The following is a 22,268-nucleotide window of genomic DNA, read 5'->3' as shown; positions in this document are numbered from 1 at the left end:
GCAAAGGTGAGTAGGGAGACGTGTTGGGAAAGGGCCGGGCAGGTGCCCACACATCCCGGATTCCAGCCAGGAGTCAGAACCTGAGCAACCTTTGCAAGCGCGTGCTGATCTGGGAGCAAGAGAGGACAGGTAGCTCCGGCAGTCCGGGAGGAGAGGCCAGACTGGCTCCTCAGCGGCAGAGTGTTCGCAGCCATGCCTCACGTCCCCAGGATGCCGCACTGGGAGCTGGGTTGTGGCTTTCCTACCCTGGCGCTGCTCTTTTGCTGGGACTTCAGGAAGAGAACTCCCAAGCTCCGAAAGAAAGGTATTTCTTTCCTGTTTTGTCATTCTTCCACGAGAGGACACTCCTCTCAGCTGTTCTTTGCTCTTGTGCTTGTCAGGAGAGGGTATGCATCTGAGGCTGAACCCTGGGTAACCGAGAAGCTGGCTCAGGGGCTGGGCTGGGGTCCTGGCTGGGGGAGAGATTCAGAGAAACGGAGAGAGAACAGAGGAGACACAATATAGAGGAGGAGGTCACAACTGGTCTAGCCTAAGCCACTCAGTGCCCTGGGGTTTGCTAGCCCAGGGATGTTTGGGGTTGAGAGCGGAAGACAGTCAGGGAACAGATGGGGCAGTTGTGTCGTCTGTGAGGATGTGAGATGTCACTGTCCTGGGCTGTTTAAGATAAGGCATCTTCTGTTCAAAGCCTTGGGTCTGGGGACCTACGGGGGTGGGAGGCTGGCGTGAGAAAGGCGGGATTGGCACTGGAGCAAGTGTGAGGGAAGCACCAGGAGTCTCTGTCCCGGGGTCCTGCTGGATATGGATGGTTGCCTCAGATATGATTACAGTGACTTGGGGAGGGTGCTGAGGTGCAAAACCCAGGACTTTACACGTGATAGGCAAACGCTCGGAGCTATACTTCCATCCCCCTTTAAAACCGTGTGTGTGTGTGTGTGTGCGCGTGCGTGCACCCACGCGTGTGATCACACATAATGAGTGTGTGCACAGGGAGGCCAGAGATCAACGTTGGGGCCATTCCTCTGGAGCCATCCTCCCAGTGTTTTGAGCAGTGGTTTCTCGCTTAGCTGGGACTCAAGTAGGTTGGGCTGGCTGCGCAGTGAGCCTCTGGGCCTGACAGCCTCCACCTCACTGGGACTAAGACTGCAGACCAAGCTCAGGTTCTGGGGCCTGCATTGCAAACGCTTTACCCACTGAACTGTCTCTGCAGCCCACTTTTGTTTCTTAACTTCTTAAAAGGAGCGGTTGCCTGACTTCCCATTGACTTTAATAAAAGCTGCTGCACAGAGGGCCTGAGGAAAAACTATATAGTTTTAGGCAAATTCCAAACTTGAGTTCAGCCTCTTGGTGTCCAGCTTCATATTAGTCCAATTAAATCAGTTAACGGTCACACCAAGAATTAGCCAGACCCAAAGCCTGTGCAGCTTAATGAACTGATATTCAGTTGGAATTGGCATTCATCAATTGAATAAAATATGTTCTTAGAGAAATTCCTAACCTGAGCTCAGCTCTTTTTTCTTTCTTTTTTCTTTCTTTCTTTATTAGTTAATAAAATTCATTTTGAGACAGAGTTTCTCTGTGTAGTCTTGGCTGTCCTGGAGCTAATTCTGTAGACCAGGCTGGCCTCGAACTCAGAGATCTGCCTTCCAAGTAAAGGTGTGCAGCGAGCTCTGGTGAATGACTTGATCGATGTCACAGTGCTGCCAAGAGCAGAACCATGGCACCCAGAGGCCTGAAGGAAGGGCACAACCTGGGCAGGCCAGGGTACAGTCTTTGAGCAACACCTGCCCAACTGTCCTTCTTTGCTGGCCTCTCTAGACTTTTGGTCTTTGGGCTGCCTCTATTTCTGTCCATATCCAGGCTTTCCCATGTACACCTGGGGGCAAAGGTAAAGACAGACCTAGAGAATGAGACCAGTGCCACCGATATGGTGCAGTGTGTGTTGGGAGTTGGGGTTACGGGGTCAGGGGTCGGACCCCAGAGGCTGCTCTGGGTGCCACGCCCCTGTCTGTGGTGAGGGATGATATAACTAACCAAGACAAGCACAGGGTACTCCTTTCATGGAGGAAGGGACACGGTAGCCCTCGTGTCTCTAAGGCATGGGGGTGACTTCCCCCTAGAGGGAGCTGCTTTGGCTGAGTTCTACGCATACGAAGTGTGCAGACCTCATCCTGCACATGACTCTAAAGGCATGAGTTTCTAAGGAAGTGAGTGAGGAGAGTGCCTGGAGCAAGCTAATGCTTGGCGGTCAGGGAGAAAGGAAGAAACACTGGAGGGGGTAAGGACAGACGATGACACTAAGGAGGAAGTTCCAGGAGCTACTAGAAAGTGTTGCAAGGCTGTGAGCTACTGTGCCCCAAGCTGCTGACTGAGCAGCTTGAGATGAGCGCTAGAAATTTAACTCCTCAGTTAAATAGACGGAAAGGCCATTGGTCTCCTTGAAGAGAGGGACTGGAGAAACGCTGACCAGAGGGTGGTGTGGAGAGTGGGGGGCATGGGAGACAGCAGGTGGATTGTTCCTGAGGACTGAGGCAGCCTCTGTGCCAGGAGATAAAAATAGAAGGTGAGCCAGACGGGCTGTCTGTCTCCGAGGCGCTCCCGGCCCAGTGGAAGAGCGCTGTTTAAATAAATCATCACAAAACTGCCTAAGAGGTGACAAAAGAGGGGCGTGCGTGGGGAGAGCTGTGGGTTCAGAGAGGGCTCCATGCCCCTTCTAAAGACATCCTCACTCAGGAAGACTGGGTGACCAGGAGCATAAAAGGAAGGGCACCAGCTTGAGAGTTTTTAAGTGCAAGCCTACTTTTTATTCTAACATGACCCGAGCTTCTAGGAGCTTGCAGATCTGCTGAATGATTTTGTGGATTCTGCAGAAGAAAATTTGCGAGAAACTCAGTTGTCCCTCCTTCCAGACTGTACTAATGTAGACTTTGACAGCGAGGATAGAGCAGATTAACGTTTCCAGCAGACCGGTATGTTGGGAGGGATGGCAGGTTTAGGGATAACTCCAATGTGATGCTCTTAGTCTCACTGACTGGTCCAGTGGAGTTAGGTATCTGCCACCAGAGGCCCTGTGTTCTCAGACACTTGGTATTTTGTTGACTAAGTGATGTGGGGGAATCCGGGACTAGAGACGAAGCAGGAGGCGTCACTGAAGAAGACACTAGGAGAGTCACTGTTCTGTGTGGGCTTAGGGAAACAGAGGAGAGAGGGCGAGGAGGGACAGTTGTAAAGGTTACTGGTTTTTAGGTGGTACCTAGCTGCATGGAGACAGGTAAAGGAGGCCCAGGGCAGCCGTCGGGAGGAGAATGAGAGTCTTGTAGGCACATGGAGAGATCGTGAAGCAGAAGCAAGAATACACCATCCGTGTTTGGGAAAGACCAGCAGATATGGAATCCTCTAGGGCAGGATTTCATCCCTGGGGGGGAAATCAGAAATAACTGAGAAGTTTTGAGGCAAAGAGAAGAAGAACAACTATAGAAACGAGCCTGAGATGGGTTGAGAGGCTGGGAACTGAACTAACTCAGTGGTCTGTGAGGAAGAAGATGCCTTCCAGAAGGAGACACATATTTTCTGAGTACAGTGGTAAATAAGTAAGTAAATGATAAACAAGCAAGAATGGCTGGTTTATAGAAATGAGGTAGAGGATTATTCTTTATAAATTAGCAAAGATGTAGATTCTCTCGACTCTTCATATCCAAAGAGAAAACGTTATCGTGCAAACAGTAAGTCTTGGAAGAGGTGGAAAGGGTGGAGTTTGGAAAGCAGCAAGCAGAGGAAGGACAGAGAGGAAAGACCTTGTGGAGGAGGGTGATGGAGAGGCAGAGCTGGGGGGCAGGGGAGTTGGCTATGTCCTCCCTCAGGAGGGAGTCACCTGACTTGCTGGGGCAGGGAGGAGGGGTGGGAAAGTGAGCACAAAGGGAGTGATGCTTCTCAAGAGTGAAATTCAGACCCAAGGTCTCACGGCTGGAATAGCACAGTTCCAGGATAGGGCACTATCCCCGTTTAATCTGATGCCCTCACAGGTCTCAGTAGCCTAAGTCAGACATTTGAGTAGTGGGGCCTGACAGGGTAAGGATGTTAGGAGGAAAAGTATATGAGAAATGAATATCCTGGTAAGAGCAACATGAGAATGTGAAGGGGATGCAGGCTGGAGGGAAGGCTGATGGACTCCGGGAAAGAGAGAAGTCAGAAATCTCTCTTTCTTCAGGGAATGTGGACTATTAGTCCCCACCTAGACCTGGTGTCCACCTGTCTCTACAATCCATGCTCCAGCAGACATCTGCCATTCCCCCTGGCAGCGGCTCTCTGTACCTCTCAAAGAGAACTTCCCAGTGTGGCATGATGGTCTCTGTTAGAAGTCAGATCGTTTCAATCATGATCTTCTGGTGTGGTGGAAATATCTTTCCAGTTCCTGTCACAGCAAACGGAGCCGAGTTCTGTGTGGTCTTGAACATTCTGATTGTCTTAGAGGTTGTGTGTGTGTGCGTGCGTGCGTGCGTGCGTGCGTGCGTGCGTGCGTGCGTGTGTGCGTGCGTGCGTGTGTGCATGTGTGGTCCCTTTGTTTTCATAATGGGTAGTTGGCTACTTGGAGGCAATGACAAAGTCTCTGCGCTCCTTGTCTTTCCACAAGGCTACTGCTTGCAGGGCCCTTAATGACTGTTAGGGGGAGCTGGATCCCTCATGTGAGAGACATGGCCGTTAGTGTTTCACTCAAAGAAATGCTAAAATAACCACGAGCTATGGAAAATACTAGTTTAAAGATAGTAACCCACCAAGTAATTCAGCAAAATCTCTTGGCCCTCCTCCTCGTGATAGGCTCACTGGGGGAAGAAAAGAGGCCTTCCCCGTGTTTCCAACCACAGGAACTTACGGTCACATGCCCAGACACAGGCACACAAGGTCTGATAGCCCAGTGTAAGGGGGGTAGAACGGAAAGAGACGAAGAAGATCTCTTGGTGTGGGGACACAGTCTCTCTACCTGAGAGCAAGAAGGCCTGGCAGAGATGGTGGTATTGATAAAAGCCCAGGAAAGACAAATAGAATCCAGGAGGCAGGGAAGGGGGACGCCGGAGGGAAGACAGTCTTTGAGGACCTCTGAACTGGAGGGCACTGGGTTTTGGAAACGTCAGGGTGAGGGGCCTTTGACTCCATGTTAGCGAGTCATACAAAATGGCAAGTGGATGTCAGGTGAGCACTGAGATACGCCGAGCTCAAGCTGGCACCGCCTGGGCAGATTTGGGATTAGAGACAATGCCCTCAGCCAGATACCACAAGGGAGGAGCCACCCGGCATTGGAGGGCTGGGGGTGGCAACTGAAGAACACTGCTGTGGCAACTGGGGAAGAGGTGTATGGTCTCAAAGCCGGAGCCCTGGTGCTCGCGCAGACCAGTGGGCTAGAAAAGTAAGTGGCAGAGAGTTTTGAAAATGCTAGATACTGGAGCAGAGGCCACAACGGCACGGGGATTTAGAAATCGAAATAGTTCTTCGTAGATGGAATCTGTACTAACTAGAGTCTGGGTAGAGGAGAGTCGGGAGTGACTTTACTGGAGGTCACCTTCTAGGACAGAGCTCAGGTTCGGAAAGACCTGAAGCCATCGCCCTCTGACCTGAAGGGCACAGGGGAGCCTGGAAGCCTTCGGGAAGAGCAGGTGGGCCGTGGCTGTCTTCATTCAGATCTAATCTTGTCAGGCAGAGGGGCGGGTGAATTGCAGAGCAGGGTGCTGACAGGGCTGAGGTGGAGCTGGCCCACGCTTGCTTTGCTGGAGGCTGTGTAATTTGGGAAAAAAGAATATTTTTGCGAAGCAATTTGCGTACCGTCGGGTCACACTGCTTGACCTTCCAGTTCATCATGCGGAAAGTCACCCCAAGAAATTAGCTTGATAGCATGGACTCTCCATGCTCATCAATCCAAACACTAGTTAGTTAACTCATCAATAGCCAAGTGTTATGCCTTTGCACGTGCGCATTCCAGTGAACACGCTCACTGTAGCTGTGCTTTCGATAGTAGAGCAAACCACCCGACTGCTACGAAATGTCATTGTGGCTTAACTCGATCCGAGGTAACCGAGAGATGGGCTCCTGTACTTTGGTACTCCATGACACCAGCACAGTCCAGTTCCTGATTTTCTTGTGTTGCCTTTCAAGAGTTTAGGACAATGATATTAAACTAGACACGAGAGAGAAATCCTTCGTGTTTGCCGAGGCTGGCCATTTGGGGCTGTTTCTGCCAGCCTCCGTTTTGACCCACATTTTTACGTATTTAAGATACTTCTCAACTTCTCCTGAGCGTCACGCGCCGGGGGGCGTGTCAGGTACTCTGCGTACCTTTGCTCACTCATTTCATCTTGACAATAGCCCTGGGGTGACACTGTCATAGTCACGTCTCTGTCAGCCACGCTGAGCCTTGGAGGTGTAAGCTTGCCAGGTCAGTAGCTGGGGTGGGGCATACTCAGAAGCCAAGCCCCGGCAGTGAGGCCTTATGACGCAGTCATAACGGAATGTCGTTATCTGTCACAAGGTAATGGAAATAACACGCTTTCTCAGTGTGAAGCCACTCCACATGCTTAGAGGAAGGAAATCTCTTCAGTGGTTCTCCGCTGACTGGAGCTGGTAGCCAATAAGGTTTTACTAGCTTATATACACCTTGGGCTTATGGATTTTACATTCGCTGCCCTCCTTACATCTTTTTCGGGCCCCAGCCCCAGGTTACACTTCAGATACTTTAAACAGAGACAGGAGACTGCAAGGCTGGCAGCGTAGGCAGCTGAGATTTACACAGCAAAGATACCATTGTGTAGGCCGGAACTGTTTCAGGCACACCGGGCTGCTCTCCTTCTGTTGTCACCCACGGTCATCGTGCCCACCTGGCAGAGTTACACCTCTCCTGATAAGAGCCCAGGGCACTTCATGGTGGGCCAGGGTTAGTGCTGTGTAACCCTGCCCCACTCTGTTCCCCTTGGGCAGACCCTCAGAGGTAGGTCTTCATTATGGGAATAGAGTCTGTCTAAGGTACCGCTCTGTTCTGTGAGGAGACACCATGACCACCTCGACTCTTATTTTAAAAAGCATTTAGTTGGGGTTTGTTTACAGTTTCAGAAATTTAGTCGTTTCGTCAAGGTGGGGAGCATGGCAGTGTGCAGGCAGGCCTGAGAGGTCTCCGCTGGGATCGGCAGGCAGCAGGACGGGCAAGCCACCGGGCCTCGCTTGTCAGAAGCCGCTGGGCTTTCAAAACCTCAAAGCCCACCCCCGGTGGACACCCCCTCCAACAAGGTCACACCTTCTAGTCCTTTAAAATAGTGCCACTCCCTGATCACCAAACATTCAGAGGTATGGAGGGGGGCATTCTCTTTCAAACACCACAGAGCCTGATGGCCGGTCAATCCCGGTGAATAAACACTTACAATCCAGCACCCTGCATTTCACTTATCTCTAGCAGGTCTGATTGGCATATTGCTTCCTTGGGGGTTATTTTAGAGGCAGTGCTCCTATATCTAAATTTTACTTGTGTGACTTAATGTCTCCTAGGCAAATCTATCATTAAGTCTTTTATAATACCAATTCTGTTTCTTTGCATTTCTTCAGCATCAATAATGCTCCCCTAGACTGTCTAACCCCCAGTTGCAGGCATAGAGACCTCCCTTTGAGCTATTGGTCAGGACCGTGGGAGAGACTCTCCAAATATAGGCTTTTGCAGCTGTGCTGGATTCCTACCAGGAGTTAAGGTTAAAACTCTACGCTGAAGACACCACACACACTAAATTTAAGACTCAGAATGGGGCTGGGACTGACCAGCAGCTTTCTTAGTGTCAAGAGGTGTCATGCAACCTGCCAAAGGGAGAAAGGCGACCGATAGTCCTGCCCCACCGTAAAGCCACAGCAACAAGCAGGATGGCAAGGTGTTCCCAGGCGTGCGACCACGACACTTCTATTTTGGGGCAACCAACAGCTGTCCAATCAGATTGAAGACCTCCTCAATAGGAAGGAATTTATGCCTGATGCTAAAAGCTTGCCAACTACTGATGCCAGTGAGGTATTGGACCCTGGAGGAGAGCTACTTCAGCCATTCTCTTAAGCCAGCATAATTCCTAACTGCACTCAGATGAGGCCAGCTCTCACCCATCCCCAAAGGAGTTTCTTTTTGCAGCATCTGGAGACCATTACAGAAGTCCACATCTGGTCTAAAGTTTAGAGAACAGCTGACTATGTGGTGCCCAACCCTAATTAACACATCTAAAACAGAACCCTAATGCTCAGGGAATGTCGCCAAGGAGGGGGCCAAAAGATCGGAAGGGCTGGAAGGCCTCTGCTGGGAGATAGTGTCTGCTGTATCTAAGAGGGAACATGTATCCATGGGAAACTAAAAAATATAGTCAAATAAGCATGACCTGAACAATGACAACACCTGTTGACATGCCAGTGTTGGGGGCGGGGAGGCCTCGAAGGAAGCTGCCCTAGGTGAAGAGCTACAGGCAGTCAATGGTAGATCTCCCATAGACCAGTCTTCCCCGGGCAAGCAAGCCCTCTGGTAGGTTATGCAGCCCCAAGCGGTCAGCCGTAAACACATACATAGAGCAACAATGAACGGATTTAGCCAGACGTATTTGTGCGTGTATATGAAGCACTAGCTAAAGATGAAATGGTCATGGATCTGAGGGAGCGGCGGGCGCATGACCAGAGTCGGAGGTGGAAGAGTGGGGTGGAAAATGATGTACGCACAGTGTTTGTGTATGAAATTCTCGAAAATCAAATTAAAATAAATAGTGTTTTAAAAGAAAAGAAAAGTGGTTAAGAACACTGAATATTCATCCAGAGGAACTCATTTTGATTTGATCCCCAGCATGCTCATAGCAGCTCGCAACCATCTGTAACTCGGGTCCCAGGGAAGTCCCATGCTTTCCTCTGGCCTCCAAGGATGCTCATGCAGGAAAATGCCCATACATGTAATGTATCATAATGATGATGATGATATTTTTTAAAAGGGAAGAAATGTGCAAAACCCTTGACTACACACAGTTCAAAGAAGGTCAGAATAACCTGGAGATGTCATATTCTTCTTCCCAGCGGTGTTTGGCCAGCGCCTGGATGAGACTGTGGCCTACGAGCAGAAGTTTGGCTTTCACCTGGTGCCCATCTTGGTGGAGAAGTGTGCAGAGTTCATCCTGGAGCACGGCGTGAGCGAAGAGGGCATCTTCCGCCTGCCAGGGCAGGACAACCTCGTGAAGCAGCTGAGGGATGCTTTCGATGCGGGAGAGCGGCCATCTTTTGACAGGTCTGCTGTCGTTCTTACAGGCATGGTCCCATCTGCCTCTGCCCACCCGACTGGGGAGAGAGGGCCTAGAGGAGCCAGGGAACCTCCACAGAGGTCCCCAAAGCTCCTGATCACAATAGAATGAGGAGTTGCTCTGCTCACCACTCCGGATGTGGGGGCCTGGGCACAGTTAGGAGAGTGTGCTGCTGATTTATATGAAAGTGTGCTCTGGGCAGATTTGAGTGATGCTTAGGATGTGAGGGAAGGGGAGACACAGCCTGGGGGAAAGCTGGGGCTTAGCCTAAGAGCTCCCTCAGCATGCAGGTGAGGAGCACGAAGAACATGCGAGGGAGGGTCCGCACACCTGTGTCCTCAGAACGCCTTCTCCAGCATTCCAGAAGTGGCTGGAACTAGCCGTTCTTACAGGTGTCCAAGACAGTACAGTGAGGTTCTGAGCACTGTTCGGAGCCTCTGACCGGAGTCCACACGGACGCCTGCTGTTCGCTCTTATCCTCAGCAAAGGTCTCCAGTCCTGCTTGGAGCTTATCTGGTGGGGAGGCACGCCCACGGTTGCTCTCACTCTCCAGGCACCCAGCAGCCCTGTCTGCTCAGCCGGCACAGCCCCAGCCGACACGGCACCCAGTTGCAGCGCCTAGGTGCCTGCACGTGCTCGTCCCGCTGGCTTAAGACCAGCCCCTCTCTCCAAATTAGCAGCTTCTCAAACACGACTTGGAACAGCGGGCCTGAACGCTGCCCAGTTTACAAATGTTGCAATCCCCTAGAATTATTCGGTGCGGAGGGGAAAGTCATGAAGGCTGAGTCATTCTTGCACAGGAGTCTCCTTGCTCGTCCCTTTCAGCCCCACGCTGTTCACCAATGCAGCCTGTTTTTGTTCGTTTGTTTGTGTTTTCACGGAAGCATCTCTGAGGCCATGTGTTTCTCTCCATGCACACTCCATCATGGTCTTAGCTAGGTCCACCGTACGATTATCTCTCCTACCCGCAGGTAAATTATACCACAGGTTAATTTACCCATGGAGTTTATGCCATCAGCAGTATGGTTACCACTGGAACTACAGCCAGTTATGGGCCCATTTAACAGTGCGATCAGTTACATTTCATAAGCAGGTACCTATTCCAGAACGCTCATTGTCTTTGCATTCAGTTTTTTATTATGTTTGAGTTGACCAAAAGAAACACGCAGAGAGATTATTCCTTGTAAAGTCAGTATGCCAAAAGGAAAGAGGTTATTGCTGGGATTTTCCAAATAACTGCTTAGATGCCAGTTTGAACTCTGCCAGGTTGGTGTGTGGGTGGTGGCTATGGAGCCTTTAATGCCCATAAAATTCAGGAGCTTAGAAGGAGAAAGAAAGCTCTACCCCCCCCCCTCACACACACACACTCACACACACACACACACACACACACACACACACACACACACACACACACACAGAGTCCTTCCTTCTGGGTCCATCTACCCTTGAGTGGACGAACCTTATTTGCAGAAGAATGTAGGATTTTGTTGTTGTTCTCGTCATTTAGCTAAATTCCAAGATACTTAGGGTCAAGGCTTTCTCTGAGATTATGCCCCAGCGCCTATGGACAACCATGGCTTAGCACCGTGCAGGCTTTTGCCACCGGCATAGCTGAGGAATAAGCTAAACCTTTCCTACAGTTATAGCTCTTTTGAACCCTAAACATTTTTTATAACTCAGTGAGTTACAGGGGGAGTGGTAAGGCCACCTGGCGTCCTTAGCATGGGCCAGTGGGTGCTCCTAGATCTCCCACAAAACCATACACTTTGTTCCATCTGATGATCTGCTACTATTCTTTTTTTCACCTGAACAAAAGACACGGGGGCTCTTGCTTGGTGATACTCTAGCACAGGTGTGTGTGGTTCTCACAAATAGAGGAATGCAAATGTAAAAGCCTCCTTGTAGGGCTGGGGGATGGCTCCGTTGCTAAAGAGCTTCCCGCACAAGCAAAGGTGGGGCTGAGAGTTCAGATCCCCAGCAATAAATGGCAGTGGACGTGGTGACCTGTCTGTAATCCCAGTCCTTCCGAGGCTGGGCTGGGAGGCCCCAGAGCAAGCCGGATAGCTAGCTTGGACAAATCTCCGGAGCTTTGGGGTTCAAACGAAGGAGGCTGCCTCAAAACCTAAGGTGGGAACAAGGCACGGAAAACACCCATGTCAACTTCTGGCCTCCACGGGAACACGAACACACGTGTACGTGTGCCCACATGCGTGTGAACATGCATAAATGCATACACCGCACACATACACAGGCAAAAACAGTTTTAAAATCTCCCCGCCACCGTTGACTGGGCCTGGATGCCTCCTGGCCACAGCACTGATGTACTTCCCATCCCTGTGCCTCAGTGAAGACGGACAGGCGTGCCGCGTGTCCCACATGGGGGCTCCAAGGCACCCTGGCAGGGCCGTCTAAGATGGGTGAGAACTGACAAAGACCGTCATCCAAGGCTGATCCTTTGGTTCTGAGGGACAGCCAACTTAGGAGAGTGATCCCGGAGACCTGGAACCTAAGGGTGACCTTGGAGCCACACTAACATGGTGGGTGACTTTGTGTCCCCGATATACAGAAATCAGCACAAGTTCCACCATGTTAATGCTAAAAGTGACAACTAGAGACAAGCACGAGAATTCAGAGGAGCGGGGCTTGATACAGTCTGGTGGAACTAGAGAAGTCCCCAAGAAAAATGACACTGATGATGAGACCACTAAAACAGAATGAGCAGTTATCCAGGCTAAACTCAGACACTGCATTGTTCGTGTCAAAATCAATTGGGCTGTCTAAAAAGATAATATAATATGATATAATCTTTGAACTATCCCTGTTTTATCTGTGGCTACCTTTTCTTTCCTTCCTTCCTTCCCTCCTTCCTTCCTTTCCTCTTTCCTTCCTTTCCTCCTTCCCTCCCTCCCTCCCTCCCTCCCTCCCTTCTTTCTTTGTTTCTTTGTTTCTTTGTTTCTTTGTTTCTTTGTTTGTTTCTTTCTTTCTTTCTTTCTTTCTTTCTTTCTTTCTTTCTTTCTTTCTTTCTTTCCTCTCTCTTTCTCTTTTTTCCTTCCTTCTTTCTTTTCTTTCTCTTTTTGATTTTTTTGAGACAGAGTTTCTCTGTGTAACCCTGGATGTCCTGTAATTTGCTCTGTGGACCAGGCTGGCCTAAAACTCAGAGATCTGTCTGCCTCTGTCTTCTGAGTGCTAGGATTAAAGGCATGTGCCACCACTGTCCTGCCCTCCATTCTATTCCTAACGTTGGGTATCTTTGCTGTCCCTAGTTTCTTGTGATAAAATTGCCTTTTAAAACGTGAGGTTTCTCTGTAAGGGTGTTTTCCCCTCTTATTGATACTATTTTTCTCACTGACTTTTTTCTCTTTTTTTGTCTTCATTCATCCTATGGGTGTGTTCTGTATATTAGAGCCGTGCTGGTAGTAGATAGGGTGGGAAAGATGAGGTCTGGGATGGTAGTGCGTTCTGGTTAGGAGTGGAAAGAGGGGGCTGCAAGGGATTCATTTGAGATGATAGATTAGGGTTAGGATACAGGAGCTTCAATGCCTATGGGACAGAGGACAGGACCACAAACAAGCCGGAGTCCCAGATACAATAAAGACACGGGTACACTGTGACATATTGGAGAATTCTTCTCCTGAAGATTGACAGATCACAGGTCTTCTGCTACCTTCTCAGGTTTCTATGCTAATTTCTTTACCAAAAGTTCTTTCCCTCAGGGGTGTTTTCAGACAGTGACTCAGTGGGGCAGTGTATTTTGACTATCCATGTTGAGGGCACATCCCCAGCATAAATTTCCTGCCTTGGAGTACAGATGATGTTCTGTATGGTTCTGTGTTCTTCTTCAGAGGTAGCAAGTTCACAGGCTGCAGAGGCAGGGGTGGGGTGGGGGTTGGGGCGGTGCAGAAGTCAAAGCCAGAAATTGGCAATGAAGAACAGGAACAAAAATAAAAGAAGAAACACACACACACACACACACACACACACACACACACACACACACACATCCCAGAGGCTAAGTAGACGTTGTAAGCCACTAAGTGGTCAGAGGAAATAAGAAAGCAGAAAAGATTCAAGTAGTTAAAGAGAATTTAATGAAAAGTGAACCTTCCTGGGACAGGCAGCTGTGTGGAAGCAGGGGCGGGCGAGCTGGAGTTGTTCTGGAATCTGCCTGGGTCTGATTCAACTTTACCAGACTCTGGTCCTTTGTAACATGCTCCTCTGTGGTTCATGCTTCGAGCCAGTGGTCCCTCGGGGTAGGGGGAGGACCCTGGGCCCTGCTGGCTATGTGAGGCTTGTTTTCTTTCAGGGACACAGATGTGCACACAGTGGCCTCGCTGCTAAAGCTCTACCTCCGAGACCTCCCAGAGCCTGTGGTTCCTTGGAGCCAGTATGAAGGGTTCCTGCTCTGTGGGCAGCTCATGAACGCCGATGAGGCAAAGGTTGGTGTCTCTCTAGCCGACTGTCCTATTTAGAGGAAAGCGGTTAATTTTCTGAACAGCATTCTAATAGGGCAGAGTGAGTCATGGGGTCCATACCCCTTGGTCACATACTTCTTCACACTTGAGCCTCAGCAGCAGCGCCAGGACAATGGTGCCACCCTCACTGGCAAAACAGTGCAAAGACCCGGATTTGGCTCTCATTCTTCCGTTTGGCAAATTATGCACTGTGTAAGTTACTACTCCATTGCGGTGTACGGGACAAACGCGACGGAAGGAAGGAAGGCAGGCTTTATTCGGCTCAGTTTATGGTGGTGGAGAAGGCACGGCAGCAGGGGCTGCTGGCCACACTGTGTCTACGGTCAGGAAGCAGAGAGAGAGAGATGAAGGCTAGTGCCCAGACTATGGGATGCTGCTGCTCACGTCAGGTGGGCCTTCCCACCTGAGCTGAACCTCTCAGGAGACACTCCTGTGGTTGTAGCCATTGCTCACCCCAAACCTGGTCAGGCTGATAACTACGAAGAGCCAACCCGGTCAGGCTGATAACTACGAAGAGCCACCTCCTGAGACTCAGTGTATTACTTAACCCGAGCGGATTTCCGCAGTGAGGTAATCTAATCACTGTTCCGTGTGCCAGCCTCTACCCACAGCGATGCCATGCCCATAAACTACGGCTGGTGTACCAAAAGAGCCAGGTTCTTGATTGTATTTCAATTTAGATAGCTCTGGCTGGCAATTAGCTACTGTCTGGAGCAGCACGAACTTCAACCACGTCCTTGTCTGCATTGCCTAGGACGGTTCGGGGCCCCCGGCACATGAGACTAATGTGTAACTTTAAAATTTGGGGGTTTGCTCAGCTTCCCCCCCGTTGTTCAGTGTCTGTGGTGTAGTCTGAGTTGCAGGACACCTGGGGCAGTGAGAACACAGCTCTCTGAGTCTCCGGGCTGACTGCTGGTGGGGAGCCGTGACTGTGAACGTCCTGGCACAGAAGACTAGCCTACATTTCGGAGCTAGGGAAGGAAGAGAATGGCGATGATGCAGCCAGCATGTGGCTGTATTCCAAGGAAAAACACTTAGGTTGCACAGTCTGTTGTGGGGTATTTGTACCTGAGTTGTGGGTAGAAAGATGATATGAAAGCCCTTGATTTACAAAGGCATTTTGAGATCTCCTTTGTGCATGGTATAAGGCTTGAAAACTACCTTAAAAGAGTCATGATAGATGCCATCCCGTATCATCAGAGGGTGGCCATAGACTCTGCAGGCAGCTGTGGTTGGCAAAGAGCTCTGTCCATCCTCTCCCTGGCATGTGTGAGGTTTGGATGGCCGCGTCTGAAATCTGCAGCCATTGTGGAACCTGAGCTGTCCATCCCAGCGTGGACAGTCTGGCTTACGCCCCAGAAGTTCCCAGCAAGACCAGAGGGCTTCAAAACCTTCACAGGAGAGTCACTTTCTCACTTCCTTCAAGGTAGTTCTGAGATATTCGATTGTGGTTTAATTGTTTATTTGGATCATTATAACTCATTCATTGAGAAAATTGTCACAAGTACGAGTTAACCAGTAGTTCACACTTACAGGAGCTCAAGGTCAGGAGTGAGTGGGCTACATTATTACAAACAGACTTTTTAAACACACGGTACAAAAAAAAGGCAGCTGGGGATGCATCTCAGTTGGTAGAGTGCTTGCTTGGCATGCACAGAGCCTTGGGTTTCAGTCTCGGCCTGGCACAGACTGGGCACAGACGGGCTGGGGCGGCACACGCTTGTAATCTCCGCACTCCAGGGGAAGAGGCAGGAGGACCAGAAGTCCAGGGTCATCCTTTGCTACATAGGAAGTTCAAGCCCAGTTTAGGCTTCAGCTTTCTGAGAATTCATAGTTACTTCGGAATATTTCAACTCACAAAGCCGTGGGAGCAGGAGAGACAACCAAAGCTCTCTTCCTGCACAGACCCGCCAGCTCTGTCCCACGTTCATTGCAGACCGACTGGCAGGCTTGCTCAAGTGCCAACACTCTCTTCCAGGCTCAGCAGGAGTTGGTGAAGCAGCTCTCCATCCTTCCCCGTGACAACTACAGCCTCCTGAGCTACATCTGCAGGTGAGTCTCTGCTGTGGAGCCACATCAGAAAGAAGCCCTGGTTAGAAGAGGGAACATAGGTCCCGTAGGGAACATACGTCTCTAAGGTCACGTATTCCAGTGACCAGAACCTCAGCTCTAGTCACCTAGCACTGAGACTGTTCTGTTTGCACGGGTCATCAGCGCTGCCGAAGAACCTGTCCACAGAAAGAACATACTCTTCCTTCACACCTCTCCCAGGCATGCAAGAGAACCTGGGATCCCTGTTACCCCGGAGGCGAACCCCCTGGGAACCTGCATTCTAGACCACTGCTTGTTTACACTTTCCTGCAGCCCTTTCCAAAGACCTACTATGTGAGGTCCTTGTGGCGACACCTCGCAGCCGGACCAGCCAGATCTGCTGTGGTGGGAACCGTCACCCCGTACACACCTCAACTTTGTCTTTATTTTTTTAAATTCTGTGATGTAATTTTCAAGTTATGAAGATGATTCTGACTTAATCTGGAAACCACAAAGATACAAGAAGGACCAAAACTCGGTCAACCCCTTGTCCAGTGATGTCTTCTCCTCTTGTTTCACCTTTTGATGGATCTTTTCATATATCAGTGTAATGAGGCAGAGTGTTTTTATACTCATGAAAGGCATGTCCTCCAATGCTTGAGCTTTTTGTGGTCAGTAAGAAAGGAATTTGTCTTGAGCGATGTTAGCTACATTTATCGTGTACCAATCAGAGCTAGGGATATTGTATGCTTTTTCAGAGCTATGTAAATTATACACTTCACTTTGGTCCCTTACTGTCTCATTGTGTCATTTACTTTTTGAGAAAAAGATTTATAATTTTTACTTTTTCATACAGTGTTGGTGTATTAAAGATTCAGGCCAATGTAATTAGTTATGCAGCTTAAAATAATTATGTTGTTTTTTTAATAAATATGACCATAGCTGAAATAATGAATTAGCATTTAGACACCTTTTTTAGCTCTAATGATTAAATGATTGCTTCAATAGTGTAATTTTCCAACTCTACATTATTAATGACTCTGAATAAGCAATTAAGTTATGCTTAATTTTGATAACTGTTATGATTAAATAATTAAATATTTTGTTAATTACAAAAATTAATTTTTTTGTTGGCTGTGATGTTGACCAAGTTCCCACACATTTAATTTATTGATTTTTGTTTTATAAAAATGTTTTCTAAGGCAAACAGAAAGCTCATGTTGACTTCATGGCAAAAGCTCTATATTTATTCATAGACAAGAATAAAGCCAGTGATTCATTGATTAACAAAGCATGTCCTTTATCATAAAAGAAATCACCCCATAATATCTCATAATTTTCATCATTTGAACATATAATTTTTTTTAATTCTCCAAATTTGGAGTTTTATGACATTGTTTCCCGTCACCCGCAGATTTCTGCATGAAATCCAGCTGAACTGTGCTGTCAACAAGATGAGCGTGGACAACCTGGCCACTGTGATTGGAGTGAACCTCATCAGGTCGAAGGTTGAAGACCCAGCTGTGATCATGAGAGGTACATAGGCTCATCCTGCAATGGAGAGGCGCGTTGGAAGTGACAGCGACAGCACTGCCCCAGTGTCTGTGCCCTGCTCCGCAGCTTACCGAGCTTGCCTGCTCACCACCGCTCCTGACTGGTGTTAACATGCCTGTGAGGTCAGGGGTTACATCCCCTGCTCAACAGAGAGCACAGCAATCTAACCCCAAACCAACTAACTAGTGTTTCCCAGTCTTTTTATGACTTTAAAATATCCTTAGCCAAGAAGAACAAACGGGGTTTTGTCTTAAAAGCCAGTTTCATAAAAAAGTTGCTGTAAAGCTAGGCTGAAAGAGCTTTCTAAGGTTTGGTCTTGGCTCAGTAAGGAGCGGTCCTGGCATGGAGGATTAGTGTCCACCATGCATGTGTGTGTGTAGGGGTGGGGGTTCCTGACACCCATTTGCTTGGGGACTAAGAAGACGATAAATACCATATTGAGGACCACAGCAGGAGAGAAGGACCTGCGTCCTTGCCTGCTATTATTACCTGTCGCCTGACTAACCTCTGATCAGGGAAAGAGAGGCGGAGAATGTCCTCAGTGGCTCATCCTCTCACCAAAAATACTGTCCCTCAAATAATTAAAAAGGGGTTCCATTAGAGCAAATGAAGCCTGTGGTTCTCAGGCCAATGTGGAAACACCCTCGAGTGCTCCCGGGCTCCTAGTCCAGGCGCCAACACTGCAAATGCCTTCTTTCCTTCAGGAACTCCCCAGATCCAAAGGGTGATGACCATGATGATCAGAGACCACGAAGTCCTCTTTCCCAAGTCTAAGGATGTGCCACTGTCACCCCCCGCCCAGAAGAGTGATGCCAAGAAGGCTCCAGTGCCCCGAAGCTCTGTGGGATGGGATGCCACCGAAGACCCGCCTCTCTCCAGAGCCGACAGCTTCAGTAGCACAGTAAGACGCCCGCTGCCACATCAGACTTCAGGCTGACTGTTCTGAGGCAGCCGGCCTGAGGAGTGATGGGGGATGCTGGCAGCCACGGGTAGGGCTGGCAGTGACTCATCATAATACATCAGGCAAGCCTGGAGCTGGTGCGAGAACTGCCCACAGCCTGGGTCTTTGGTCCTTTTCTAAAATCACCTCCAAGATCAAGACCCAGGAAGTTCAACAGGAAAAATAAATGCAGCTTTGCACGTGTTCTGTGAGGAGATGCTGAACATCCTGCGGGAATGTCCGGAGGGGGCGGGTGTCCTGCTGACATGAACGTGATCCCCTCCTCAGAGCAGGGCGCATGTCCGGGTCCTCACCCTCATTCCCTGATAAGCCGCCTCGGCAGTGTCAGCCCCTTGCTGGGACAGAGGCTTGGAGCTCACGTTCTCAGCGTTGCCGGACCCTGCAGCCTCCACAGTGTAGACTATTTGAGGGTGACGGCTCACAAAGGTCAAATATTTTCATGTATTTATAGGAACAAATATTTTTTTTAAAAGAATGCATAGACTTTTTATGGCAGCTTGATTTTTAAAAAAAAAACATGTGGCCAAGTAATACAATTTAAAGTTGCAGTTGACGATGAGAGCTACCTATGCTGCTGTTAAAGAATGAGGAGAGGGCCGATAGATGGTGGAGGACGTAGTTTTATTTTGGAGGGGTTTTGTATGGATACAGGCATCTAACTAATACTCCAGACTAAGTTAGGATTTAAAGTCTCTCAGGCTTTGTCAACCAGTCACCCGCAGTCCTTGACAGCCCTGGTTCTGCTCCTGTGACAGTGGCCCCGTAATGACAGGGCAACCGCTGTGCTGAGAAAGCAAACGGGTCAGCTCTGGGGTCCACAGCACAGCACCAGGGTTCAGTCCATCACACACAGTTATTTCGGTTGAGGGGTCAAGGCAAAAGAGCTTGATTAGCTCGCTCTAGAGCAGGACTCCGTGTCTGAGGTCCTGTCCCCACTGCGAGGCCACGTGCTCCTGCCGAAGCAGGGGACCAGCTAGAAGGCACCTTAACCCCTGACCTTCCCAGCTTAAGGTAAATGGACTTACATACGCAATTTTCACAAATGCTATTAGCATCTGTGCCACTTCATACCTTCACAGCAGTGCAGGAAAAGACATCTTTCACGGAGTGTGCAGCCAGGTTTCAAGGGGTCCCCATCTCATGAAAAGGACTGGTAATTTAGTAATTTTAACTTGGGTTTCTCCTATTAGTTATGAAAAGAGGCCAAAAATCTTTTTTTTTTTTTTAAGTGTAAGGGTTAGTTCCTCTGTGGACCACTTGGGGCTTTGTTCTTAAATACTTATTATTCATTTTATGCGTGTATATGTGAGCCTACCTGAGCATATGTGTGCCATGTGCAGCCAAGCGCCTGCAGAGGCCAGCAGGGGGCATCAGATCCCTGGGAATTGGGGTTGGATGTGCCTATGACCTGGGCCCTCTGCAAGAGACAGTGTTCTCACCACTGAGCCATCTCTCCAGCACAGACTAGCTCTTCCTGAAGCTCTTTGCCCGTTTCTTCTCGGTTGTTGATCTTTTCCTTCTTCGTCTGTAAGTTCGGCACAACAGCGTAGTCGCCACCAGGAGACCTTGACTGTCTGAAACACACCCTAAAGCCTTGGCCAGCCCGCTGTCCTGCTGTTCAGTTACTGTGTGAAGGCATGCTCGTTTTGTTCTTCTTAACTTCTCGTATGGGTTTTAGGCTTTGAGTCACAAGTGATAAAACATCATGACAGGACCCCAGCTTAGGATTTTCACACCGGCCAAGCGAGTGATTCTAGTCCATGCCTCCTCTCTGGAGTGTGAATGAGTCCCTTATTGTAATATCTTCTTGGCCAGTTATCATGCAGAAAATTAAATGAGGTGATCTACAGAGGGTGTCAGAGGTGCGTGACCAAGAAACACTTCCTTCCCAGGCTCTAAAACCGTATACAACATCTATGGCTATCTTTTTTCCAGGCAAGCAGCCCTGATGCCACCAGCCCCACTGGATTGCAGCCAAGTGAACAGCATCAGGAGGACGGTGGAAAAGCTCCCAGGGAAAACTCAGGAGACTGGAAGGTGCAGTCCCGGAAAAGGACTCAAACTCTACCCAACCGGAAGTGTTTCCTGACGTCCGCATTCCAAGGCACCACTAGCAGCAAACTGGAAATCTTTAAAAATGAGTTCTGGTCTTCATCTTCAGAGACCAAGGCGGGAGAAGGGCACAGGAGAACTATGTCCCAAGACTTGCGCCACCTTTCCAATGACCCTCGGACTTCTACCTATGATAATGTCCCTGCCCCACCAGGGTCCCAAGGGAGCCCAACAGGTGCACTCTCTTCTCCGGCCTGTGACTCCAAGAGAGAGACTGTTGCCAGCACAGACTCTGAAATGGAGTCTGGGAGGAAGACTTCTGGAGAGGAGGACCTTGACTCCTTGCAGAGGATGGTCCAGCACCTACAAAAGGAGATAGAAACCCAGAAGCAGATGTATGAGGAACAGATTAAAAAGTAAGTCAAGTGCTGAGGGCCACCATGCGTGCACTTGGTTTTAGAAGGAAGGATATTGCCCCCTTCCACCTTCCAAAATGTCACAGGATGAAATATTTCAGGGCACAGAGCAATCTATTGCAGCCAACCCTAATAAAAGAAAGGACAAGGGGAGAGAGAGAGGAGATGGCTAAGTTAGTGAAAATCCTATGCCTCTGACTAGCTCCGCGGAGACTTTACATACGAGGCCCACCTAGTGTTAAGGGGGAATACGCCTACATGGGTTGAGGGAATTTTCATAATGCTTCGTGTTAATGTGTGTTCTCAGGAAGGACCGTCTGGTGTTGGATGACAGTTGGCATGCTCTTCTCCCACGCAAGGCATCCCTTGGTTGTTGTTCTTTGGGTAGGGTTGAGGCCAGGCGGCACTATTTCCCTCATTCACTTTGGCATGTCTGTGTTTGGGCAGTCATGCTGGTGAAGCTTTATAGATTCAGTTTCCGAGTGGTAGGAGACACAGTCTGTCAGCACACTGCCTGACCATCTGGCTCTTAACAGCCTTTCCGCCCCTTCTTCCACAATGTTCCTAGAGCCTTGGCTGTGGGAGTGTTCTGTAGATATATACATTGGGAGCAGGATCTACAAATTTGCATTTTGATTGGTTGTAGTTTCCTGCAATGGTCTTTATCTGTCTCAAAAAGGGAAGTTTCCTGGATGAGGGGCAGAGACCACACTTACCTGTGGGTATAAGGACAAATTGGAGTGTTGTTAGGGACTTTGCTGGTTGTAGGTTCCCCTCCAAGAATTCGCTACCCCTGGGTAGTTAGCTAGGCTTCTGTACCAGGTGTGCTTTCCATCTTGTTGTGTGGGTCTAAGGCTAGTTAGCTGATGGCTACTGCCAAGGTATATGTGTCACTACAGCACCCTTAGGGTTGTCATACTGTGCTAGCCATTATTGTGGTTCCTTCCCCGTTTTTCTCCTCTGATACATTCTTTCTCAGAGAGAAATTCTTTCTCAGAGGTCCAACTTGTCCAAGCTTGTCTTACCATGACAAGCTTTCATGTTTATGGACACTTCTTCCATTAAGATTTAGGTACCAGAAAGAAAGACTATTGTGACTTTCCATCCGTTGTTCCATTCAGAGGGATGGCCCTCAAGCAAAACATATGTCCTTTGTCTGACAACCTGAAATCAACCATTATAAGACTTCTGTGACATCAGGCACCAAATCAGTCCTGGAAAAGGCTCTCATTGTGCCCTAGCCTGAATGCCAGGGAAGAGCAGAAAAAGGACTGACTGCCATGGAGATGTCTGTGCCTCCGGAGTACAGCAGAGTCTCTGAGACACCCACTGGCACATCCATGGCAGAGGCAGGCGAATTTACAGCTTTGTAGTGCCTTCTAATTGAATCCACATAGGAAACACCCATTTATCAGAAGAATCAGAGGCTCCAGAAGTATCTAAGCCTAATTGAAGGCCACACAGCTGATTAGTGTGGGGATGGATTTTGAACCTTGAACCC

General features: G+C 49.1%; 1 protein-coding gene across 5 annotated transcripts in view; it reads left to right on the top strand.

Moving 5' to 3' along the window:
- Arhgap25 (Rho GTPase activating protein 25) overlaps positions 1–22,268 on the top strand; it is a 75,839-nt gene that overhangs the window by 51,807 nt on the left and 1,764 nt on the right. For all 5 annotated transcript variants that reach the window (XM_021647759.2, XM_021647757.2, XM_060383699.1 and 2 more), the window contains 6 exons: positions 9,058–9,265; positions 13,585–13,717; positions 15,732–15,805; positions 17,199–17,320; positions 18,043–18,239; positions 20,235–20,767. In XM_021647759.2, the coding sequence (XP_021503434.1) occupies positions 9,058–9,265; positions 13,585–13,717; positions 15,732–15,805; positions 17,199–17,320; positions 18,043–18,239; positions 20,235–20,767 (1,267 nt within the window). The remainder of the gene's footprint in view (positions 1–9,057; positions 9,266–13,584; positions 13,718–15,731; positions 15,806–17,198; positions 17,321–18,042; positions 18,240–20,234; positions 20,768–22,268) is intronic.

This window comes from Meriones unguiculatus, chromosome 5 (genome assembly GCF_030254825.1).
Source record: "Meriones unguiculatus strain TT.TT164.6M chromosome 5, Bangor_MerUng_6.1, whole genome shotgun sequence".
Lineage (NCBI taxonomy): Eukaryota > Metazoa > Chordata > Mammalia > Rodentia > Muridae > Meriones > Meriones unguiculatus.
Note: the sequence above shows the minus strand (reverse complement) of the source record. Positions and strands in the feature narration are given on the sequence as shown.